Here is a 10,258-nt window from a genome sequence, read left to right on the forward strand (position 1 = left end):
TGGCTACATCCTTCTCCCTCCTCTCCTGGCTCCAACATGCAGAACTCCCTCAAAATGTAGAGATGAAACCACGGGAGTCAAGGACAGGTCTGTGTCACTATAGGTAACCCAAACATCCTCCAGAAAACTGACATTTTGCCTAAGTTTAAGACTTGTGGAAAAAATGTGTAGGCCTGGGCCTGACTGGGGCCACGTGAACATCTTAGCGGCTGCAGTCTCCAGATTGGGCCTCCAAGGGTAGGTGGCTCTGAATCACTCCCTGCTAAGGATGTCCCAAAGCATGTGGCCATGTGGGTATCCTTGGGGGCTGGCAACGCTCTCGTTTTACTCACCAACTGGATCATTCCAACAGCTTCCCTATCACACTTAAGGGAGCTAATTCCCAGGGCCCTTATTGATCTCCTATGGCTCCAGCCAGGTCCCTTCTCCTAGCTGTCTCCCCCTTCAGCAGGAGAGATTTGAGCTGCATAGGCCATCCAGTAACATCAGGGAGAAGTCGGCAGAGGGACTCATCTCCTTGCATTGGAGACCTAAGTTGTCCTCAGCCCTGTAGACCTGAGGGCTGGAGTTCTACGGGCCAGAGAGCTGATTGACCCAGAGGTGTTACTCCATCTGCTCAGACTCTCAAGAGCTCAGCCCAACCTACCTTAGGAAAGCAGGTTGTTGTCACAAATAAAATGAGCTTGTCGGAGCTAGAGGTGCCACTCAGTGGTAGAGCACTTGCCTAGTATACCCAAGGACCTGGGTTTGAGTCCCAGCATGAGAGAGAGAGGTTATTCATGAAAGCCTGGAAAAAAAAAAAAAAACATAGTCAAATCTGGAACAAAGTAAATAATATAGTATTGGACTGGAACCCAAGTATAAAATAATGTAGGTGAGACCATGCTGATAAAAATAAATGATTGGATAAATAAATAAGTGGGGAAGAGAAGGCAAATATTCCTTATAGAAGAAATTTCAAATAGTGCAGGTCGATCCTACCCCACAGTGAGTGGAGCTTGATTCTTCTCCCTCCTGGAGGATGGACAAGATGTCTCCAAAGGAAAGAATAGAAAAAGGGGAAAACATCAAGTCGTGATGGTGAAAACACCTGCAATCTCAGCTACTCTAGAGGCTAAGGCAGGAGGATCGCAAGCTCAAGACCAATGTGAGCAATTTAGGGAGACCCTGTCTCCAATTAAAATAAAAAGGGCTGGGGGATGCGGCTCAGGGGTAGAGCAAGACCCCAGGTTTAATCCAGGAGAAAGAGAGAGAGAGAGAAGGAAGGGAGGGAGGGAAGGAGGGAGAGAGGGGAAACAGTCAAGAAGCCTGGTTAGTGTTAATCGAGTGATCCAGTGATAACCAGGAGAAGACGTGATGGAATCATGTGTACTCTGATCCAGTGTGAGAAGGGCACCTGACTTCTGTGGTGTCTTCTCAAAAACCACTTATGAGGAAAACAGAGACAAACTCAGTTTGGGGCAGGGGAGGTAACTCAGGGACAGAGTGCTTGCCCAGCATGCAGAAGACCAGGAGATCAAGGGACGGGAGGCAGAGGGGGAAGAGGATGGAGGAAAAAGAAGAAAGGAAGAGACTTCAGTTTTCGAGCACATTCTACAATATCTGGCCAGACCTCCTCGAGATTGCCAAGGTCATAAAAACAAAGAAAGATTGAGAAATTGTCACAGACCAAAGGACAGCTAACAAATGGAGCTCAGCACTTGGCACCTCTTTACCAACGGCAGTTACCGGTTGTGAATCCTGTTTGGCACTGTGTTCTTTTTTAACCTATTTATTTTAGTGTCCATATTAATTATATGAATGGTGGGTTTTGTTGTGGCCTAGTCATGCATACACAAAAGTATAATTTTTTTTCTAGCTTCTATATATGAGAGAAAACATATGATACTTTTCTCTCCAACTCTAATCAATTTCGTTCAAAATTGTGGTCTCCAATTCCATCCATTTTCCTGAAAATGACATAGTTTAGTTCTTCTTTATGACTGAATAAAGCTCCATTGTGTATATATACCACTTTTTCTTTTGTTTTTTTATAGCTTTATTGAGGTAAAATTGAAGGACGATAAAATGCACATATTTGAAGTATGCAATTTGATCAGTTTTGACATATTTTGACAGGTATATAACCAATACAATCAACATTAAAAGAATTTCCATAACTTTTTTTAAGAAAAAATTTAATCATGCAGCCTGTGTTTCCTGCATGATTTATTACATTACAAATCAATTACCTTGGGCTGGGGTTGTGGCTCAGTGGTAGTACACTTGCCTAGCATGTGTGAGGCACTGGGTTCAATTCTCAGCACCACATATAATAAATAAAGGTTTATCAACAACTAAAAAATATTTTTCAAAAAAGAATGAAATCAATCACCTTAAGATATGTAGAACCCTGTGGAGAGCTGTGACAGAGAATGGGAGAGCAGTGTCCTAGATTGGGGTTTCTGATGACTTCATGGCTATGGCATGCTTGGTGCCTGAGAAAATTTCCATGCAAAGGTGCAGGATGCCTAGCTACTGTGGTAATTCCCTCCATGAGGAGGCTCTGTGATGAGTCTTACCAGCTTAAACCTTGATCTCAGGCACACACCTCCTGGGAATAGAGGAATTTTCTTGCTAGGTGACACAATGTTTCGCCAGCTTCCTCCTGAACCTGCCCCCCTAACAGTAGCTTTAAACAATGGACTTTCTTGAGAGCTACACATAGCTCCTAACATTGCACATTGCAACTGTAAAATGTAATTGTGGTATAAGCTAAAAATGTTGCTAACTCTGTATGCTTACATAGTCTTTAATCTGATAATGAGACATAAACAAATAAAGATTGCTGGTGTAATTCTTTAGACCTGCTTCTCCACCAGAGAGCAGCGCTCCATCTGACCCAGCTATATCTTCACAATCTGCATCCATGAGTCTTTATTTTTCTTATCCCCATTTGCTCCTTGTCAGAACCGGCTAAATTGGCAGCACTGGTCATGGAAGAACCCCATTCCCACATGTCAACTACTTCAAAATTAAATGGCACATTTACAGATATCTCACAGGTCAAGGAAGAAAGCACAAGGAAAGTAATTAAAAGTGCTTTGAACGGGGTCTCTTTGCGGCGGCTGCACGAGAGCAGAGTCTGAGCTCTGGAGGCGCGAGTCATGGCTGGACAAGCATTTAGGAAGTTTCTTCCACTTTTTGACCAAGTATTGGTCGAAAGGAGTGCAGCCGAAACTGTAACCAAAGGAGGCATTATGCTTCCAGAAAAATCTCAAGGAAAAATATTGCAAGCAACAGTAGTAGCTGTGGGATCAGGCTCTAAAGGAAAGGGTGGAGAGATTCAGCCAGTTAGTGTGAAAGTTGGAGATAAAGTTCTTCTCCCAGAGTATGGAGGCACCAAAGTAGTTCTAGATGACAAGGATTATTTCTTATTTAGAGATGGTGACATTCTTGGAAAGTATGTAGACTGAAACAAATCACTGTTGAAATGGCATCCTATGAAGCTGCCCATTCCACTGAAGTTCTGAGATCTTTCATCATGTAAATAATTTCCATGTGTCTTTTATAATAAACTGATGATAATCTAATAACATCCACTGTCTCAAAATCTTAGTTTCCCTGTACTTGTGTAAACATTTCCAAATAAAATATGTAATGAAAATAAATAAATAAATAGATAGATAAATAAATAAATAAATAAATAAATAAAATAAAAGTGCTTTGAACGAAGTGATCACAAAAACTAAAATATCAGAATCCCTGGAATGAAACAGTGATCAGATGAATATCTATATCCTAAAGTACCTCTATCAGAAAGAAGCTAGGTTGACAATCAAATTATTTTCAAATTAAGTAATAGAAAGGAAAAAATAAGAGTAGGAGAAGAAGTATATGAAATAGAGAAGAAATAATACAGCTAAAAGTTGATAAAAATCAAACAAGTCTAATAAAGAAAAAAGAACACAAAAATTATATCAATGGAGAGGAAGCTATCAAAATAACCCTATAGATGCTAAAAATATATGAAGGTAGCATTACAATTGCGTGCCAACAAATGTGATACCTTACATAACATGGTCTACATTAGAGAAGGATCTGCATGCTGCTAAAAAGAAAGACATTGATGGATGAAATATTTTATATATGTCTGTAAAGTCTAAATCATATATTGTATTTTTAGTTCTATGACTTCTTCATTTAGTTTTTAAAAATATTTTTAGTTATAGATGGACACAATACCTTCATTTTGTTTAATTTTTTTCTTTTGTTTAAATGTGGTGCTGAGGATCAAACCCAGTGCCTCATGCATGCTAGGCAAGTGCTCTACCACTGAGCCACAACCCCAGCCCTTTATTTAGTTTTTGTTTTATTTAGTTTTATGCAGTGGTGACAGAGGCATGTTAAAATCACTTAGTATTATTTTGTTGTGGTCTATCTGATTCTTGGGAGCTAGAAGGGTTTCTTTGATATACATAGATGATCCATTGTTTGAGGAATAAGTATTTATGATTGTTTTGTCTTCTTGAAGTATAATTCCCTTAAGCAGTATGAAATGTTTTCCTGTCCCTTCTGATTAACTTTGGCTTGATGTCCACCTTATCTGATATGAGGATAGAAATCCCTGCTTGTTTATGAGATCCATGTGAATAATGTGGTTTTTTCCCATTCTTTCACTTTCAGACCATGAATATCTTTGCCTATAAAGTGAGTCTCTTGGAGACCCCATATTGTTAGGTCTTGTTTTTTAAACAAATCTGCCAGGCTATGTCTTTTTTTTTAATCTACAAACTAAGAATATATATATATATATATATATATATATATACACACACACACACACACACACACACACACATATGTACATATATATGAAATATAAATAGAAATATATGAAATAGAGAATAAATAATACATATATAATATATAATACATATATATTTCATATATTAAATAGAGAAGAAAAATAATTCATATATGTATTTCTTAGTTTGTAGATGGACACAATACCTTTATTTTATTTATCTATTTTTATGTGGTACTGAAGATTGAACCCAGTGCTCAGGCTATGTCTTTTGATTGATGTGTTTAGTACATTTACATTCAATGTAATTATTGAGAAATGATTTTTATTCCCTTCCATTTTGATTTCTGGTTTTTATTTTGAAGTAGTTTCTCCTTTCATTTACTATTCTTCTAGTTTTGTTCCTCCCTTTGTTGGTTTTCACTTTTATTTTTCATTTCTTCTTCATAAAAATACTTTATTTGTTCTGTTGTGCAGGCTTTCTAGTTGTAAATTCTTTTAACTTTTGTTTATCATGGAAGGCTTTTATTTCATCAATTCTGAAGCTTAATTTTGGTGAGTCTGGTATTCTGGCTGGTATTCTTGGCTGGCATCCATTTTCTTTCAGAGCTTGGTATATATTATTCCAAGACCTTCTAGCTCTGAGGGTCTAGGTTGAGAAATCAGCTGAGATTCGGATTGGTTTCCCTCTAAATATTATCTGCCGTTTTTGTTTAGAAGACTTTAAAATTCTATCCTTATTCTGTATGTTAGATATTTTCTTAATAATGTGCCTTAGTGTATATACCACATTTTCTTTATCCATGCATCTCTGTTGATAGGCACCTGAGCTGGTTCCATAATTTGGCTATGGGAATTGTGCTATAATAACACACATGGATACACATTTATCTCTAAAATATACTTTAATTCTTTTGGATAAATACTAAGGAGTTGTATGGTTAAGGCCAGATTGCAATAAATCACCGAGTCGACTTTAAAGCAGGAGATGGAAACTTTATTCACCAGTCTGTGGTCCGGATCCAATAGCTGGCAGGCCAAGGGGTAAGCTGCAGTCTATAGACTTTGACCCACTTCCAGGGTTTGAGTACCATATTAAAAACCATATTAAGGCATAAATGGCTGTTGCTATGATTCAAAACCATAAACAAACATCATGAGATTTAAAATCATAAACAGAAAAAAGAATGGGCCACAACATCCCTAGTTGTGTACAAGTTAAAGAATGGTTACTAACATCTAGACAATCACTCTCTGACAGGGTCATTGTCCAAGAAAAATGGGAACCAAAGAGATAATACTTTTATATTGTATAAGAATTGCCATTTTGTGTTGCCAAATATGCTATGCTAAGCAACTATTGTTGGGTGAAGAGGTGGGGCTTTCCCTGGGAGAAGGATTTCTTACATGATATGGAGTCTCAGGCAAAATGGAGTCTGTTTGGTCATTGCCCATATAGCCTGGCCCATAACAGTATAGCTGGATCATGTGATATATCTACTTTTAGCTTTTGAGGAAACTCCACACTGATTTCCATAGTGGCTGTATTCATTTACATTCCCACCTTATTTCAAGCATTTGTTGTTAGTCATATTCCTTTTGAAAATATCTTTTTAGTTGTAGATAAACACAAAATCTTAATTTAATTTATTTATTAATATGTGGTGCTGAGGACCAAACCCAGTGCCTCACGTGTGCTAGGCAAATTCTCTACCACTGAGTCACAATCCCAGCCCTGTCGTATTCTTTTATTATTAGTAGTATTATATATTTTGATTGTAACTGGACACAACATCTTTATTTTATTTATTTTTATGTGGTGCTGAGGATAGAACCCAGTGCCTCACCTATGCTAGGCAAGGGCTCTACCACTGAGCCACAACCCCAGCCCCTTGTCCGTTATATTCTTGATACTTGCTATTCTAACTGGAGTGATTGGGATCAAAAAGCTTTTATTCTACTGCTCTGAGGCTGCAGCAAACCTTATTCTGTCACTATTGATTACAGAAAAGATGAATCAAGTACTTCCAGGAAAAAAAATGCCTAATTCTGACTTATCAAAATACTTTAAACTTTTGTTTTTAAAAATTAATACCAGCCAACTTCATAAATACATATATATCAAGTATATGATTGGATATAGACTCCAGAGAGAGAGAGATAGCCCTTCAATTCATCTAACACACATCTTTTTTTTTTCTTTTCTTTCTTTCTTCTCAGTGCTGGGGATGGGACCCAGGACCTGTGCATGACAGGCAAGTGCCCTACAAAGAGCTATGTGCCAGCTCCCTTGAGGGAGCACCTACCATGTGTTGGATTCTGTCCTAGTCCTAAGACACACAGCGAAGCCCTTGCTCTCCTAAGAGAGTGAAGGACAAACAACAAATACTAGAAGGCCGAGCCAAGGGCCTCTGTTGACTCAGGAGCTAGTCTTCTTCCAAAACACACATCTCCTCCTTCCACAGCACCTGGCACTTCCAAGCTGTGGCCTGGGAGAGGGGGAAGAGTCCTCAGACACAGGCCCTTCCCTGTCCTCCTGTGGCACCCAGAGCAGGTATAAAAGGGCCCTGGGCTTGGCAGGATGCATCTGCCACCTGCACCATGAAGCCAGCTAGTGCTCTTGTGCTGCTGGGCACTGCTCTCCTCCTGATCTTGGGTGCAAGTGGGTGCCTGGGTCACCACCCCAGATGCCTGGGGATGTGGGTTTCTGAGGGGTTCTGACACCTTCCCAGGGCAGTTTTGATCATGCTGGATGGAGCGGGGTGGGGTGGTGAATGTGTTCTGATGTGTGTCTTTCAAGGGAAGCTCAGCTTGTCTTTGTGTTCCAGATTGTGATATTTGCCCGGCTGTGAAAAAGGATGTTGAGATTTTCATGAAGGGTACTCTCGAAGAATATGTTGCATACGTGTCAAGATTCCAAAGTAACCCTTTAGTATTGAACAACGCTAAAATACTAAAGCAATGCATTGATGCCAAACTGACAGAAGAGGATAAGGATCTGGTGCTCAGTGGGCTGGTGAGTCTACTGAACGTGTCTGGGCCTCTGTGCTGGCGGGGACATCTGCTCATCCCCATGCAGTGGGTGGGGGCACTCATTCTCGTCCCTGTCATGGCTCCTCCCTAGGAATCTGAAAGGAAAAACTCCTTGTGGATGATGGGGTAGGGGCGGTGGGACAGACACCTGCAGTGGGGGGGAGGACCAGGGGAACTCGGGGTACCCCGGATCGATGGGATGGGCCCTGGCTATTCAGTTTGCTGGACCCACCTGAGAACGTCCAGGATCCTCTGTCTGCAAGGCACCACGTGGCTCCTGTGTCAGAACCTTGACTCTGGTCTCCCTGACTCCAGCTCCCCTAAACTCTGCCATATCCCCTCAAGCCTCTTTCCCTTCTGTCCCAGACTCTGCTCCCACCCTCACCCCAGCAGGGCGGACCCTCCCCTCCTCTTTGCTGTATGGGCAGGAGTTTTATAAGAGCTTCTCAGGCACCCCTTGGGATGCTCTGGTGATGCAGGAGATTTGGGGAAAAAAAAACATCTTCCTTTATCTGCTCAGATCCAAGAGCCATGCTCCAGACAAGGCTGCAGGCTCTGCCTGGAAGTACCCAGCAGAATGTGCCCTGTGGCCTGATGTCTTTCACCCCTGACGCCTCCTCAGGCTTCCTGACATTCTCTTTGCAGGATAAAATATACGCAAGCGATCTGTGTTGAGGGAGCCATCTTTCCCAGGAGACCCAAGGAAGCCATTTGCCCGATCACTATGTAGTCCCAGCAATCCACCCTGTCCAGGTGCCTGACTAAAGATTCCAGCAATAAATTCCTTGCAATGCATGAAAGAGTCCTTAGTCCTTGGAAGCATGATAAGGCCTTCCGGTGGGAGATGGGACATGGCACAGCAGGGACAACTAGTGTGACTTCCACCTGCAGCTGGATTTGAGTGCTGTGAGAGGTTGTTCCTCCACTGGATTTAATAGATTTGTCGAGGTAACAATTTCCAACAGCCAGAGTTGTCTAATCATTTCTGTGGACTGGATCCTTAGGTCACATGCATAATCTACCAAGTTTTAGCCTCCCAGAAACCTTGAGAGATGAGAGTAATCTTAGTCTTGCAGGTGAGGGAACTCAGGCCTCAGAGAAGTAATGTATCTGCTGAAGACCATGTAAGTTCTGGGCAGCAGACCCCCTCTAGCCACTGCTGGGGGGGACCCAGGCTCACTGTGTAGCTATGCATGTCCAATAGTACTTCCCTGAGCCTGATTCAATAATACCTCCTCTCTCCACAGCTGTGGTGAGGCCAAAGTAAAATAATGGTCGAGAAGGGGCCCCTTATTTAAGTATCTAACAGGGGAGAAAGAGCCAGAGGGTTGAGGTGAAGTACTGATCCTAGCCAGGACCAGGAAATCAACTCTCACGCCCCAGTTTATCCTAATGCAAACCACCAAACTGTGGGATCAGCTTCCTCCTATGATCACATTACAAGCTGTGTCTTACGCACAGAGTGGGGATCCAGGGTCCTAGAGTGTCAGAGCTCCTCCCATGATTCTCTGTCATGATCCTGGAGCCTTTCTCAGGCCTTGCTGTCTCCTATCAGGCTCCTGTGTCCTGGCCTCTGCCACCTCCTTTACAACTCCATCACAACCCACTGAGAGTTGCACAGATTAAAGTGTGCTGGACACACACCACAGGGCTTTGCCCAGGAGGGGTCCTCACAATAAAGAGCCTTACAGAAGGCCACAAAGGGTGATCCTGAGAGCACCTCTTCTCTCCATGTGGGGCATGACTTGAGGGTAGTAGGATATGTTAGTTTGTTTCCTGTTACTATAATAAAATGCCTGAAGCTGAGTACTTATAGAGAAAAGAGGTTTTTCTTAGCTCACCATTTTAGAGACTGAAAGTCCAAGACCAGGTGGCCCTATCTGTTTGTCCCCTGATGAGAGACACCTTGGCTCTCCCAACATGATGAAATAACAAACAGAAAGGGAACTGGGCACAGGGCCAAGCATGTGGGGTGGCCTCACTGAATAACCTCTCACTCAGGAGAACTAACTTACTCTGAGAGACCAACATTAATCCCTTCCCAGAGCAGCATCCCCAGGACCTAACACCTCCCACTTACCTCACCTCTTGACGGTTCCACCACCCTTCACCTCGCCACACTGGGGCTCAAGCTCCTGAACCCTTGGGGGATACACTCAAACCGTATTCAGCCCAGATATCACAGGAGAAGACCACCTTGCCCAGAGTGAGGCCTGGCTGTCAGCGACCCACTAATCTAGTTCTTGAGGGTCTGGCTGGAGGCTGCTTGTGAAATAGGGGGTTCCTGCCTCTGAAGGACCCAGGGGAGTTTAGGAGACACGAGAAGACTGTGGGGCAGAGACCTTCTAATCCCCCCACATGTGGGACCCAGGAGGTGTATCCCACCGCTCCCCCACTCTACAGAGTTAAAAGCTCCAGGGCGTCTAAGAACTGGGGTGC

The 10,258-nt window shown here is 42.4% G+C and overlaps 1 protein-coding gene and 1 pseudogene across 1 annotated transcript; both read left to right on the forward strand.

Moving 5' to 3' along the window:
• The first annotated feature begins 3,142 nt into the window (after positions 1-3,142).
• LOC144250459 (10 kDa heat shock protein, mitochondrial pseudogene) lies at positions 3,143-3,577 on the forward strand (annotated as a pseudogene).
• A 3,810-nt stretch (positions 3,578-7,387) lies between these two features.
• On the forward strand, positions 7,388-8,494 carry LOC113184479 (major allergen I polypeptide chain 1-like). Its single transcript, XM_026391196.1, has 3 exons — positions 7,388-7,448; positions 7,615-7,802; positions 8,465-8,494. Exons 1-3 carry the CDS (start codon positions 7,388-7,390, stop codon positions 8,492-8,494), a joined length of 279 nt encoding a protein of 92 aa, XP_026246981.1.
• The last annotated feature ends 1,764 nt before the right edge of the window (positions 8,495-10,258 follow it).

The sequence above is a fragment of the Urocitellus parryii genome, chromosome 15 (assembly GCF_045843805.1).
Source record: "Urocitellus parryii isolate mUroPar1 chromosome 15, mUroPar1.hap1, whole genome shotgun sequence".
Taxonomy (NCBI): Eukaryota; Metazoa; Chordata; class Mammalia; order Rodentia; family Sciuridae; genus Urocitellus; species Urocitellus parryii.

Excerpts from the sequence above, each read along its gene's own strand:
- LOC113184479 (XM_026391196.1), top strand. The coding sequence starts at position 7,388 with ATGAAGCCAGCTAGTGCTCTTGTGCTGCTGGGCACTGCTCTCCTCCTG. Across the intron at positions 7,449-7,614 it reads CCTCCTGATCTTGGGTGCAA|ATTGTGATATTTGCCCGGCT; the intron begins GTGGGTGCCTGG and ends TTTGTGTTCCAG. Across the intron at positions 7,803-8,464 it reads ATCTGGTGCTCAGTGGGCTG|GATAAAATATACGCAAGCGA; the intron begins GTGAGTCTACTG and ends TTCTCTTTGCAG.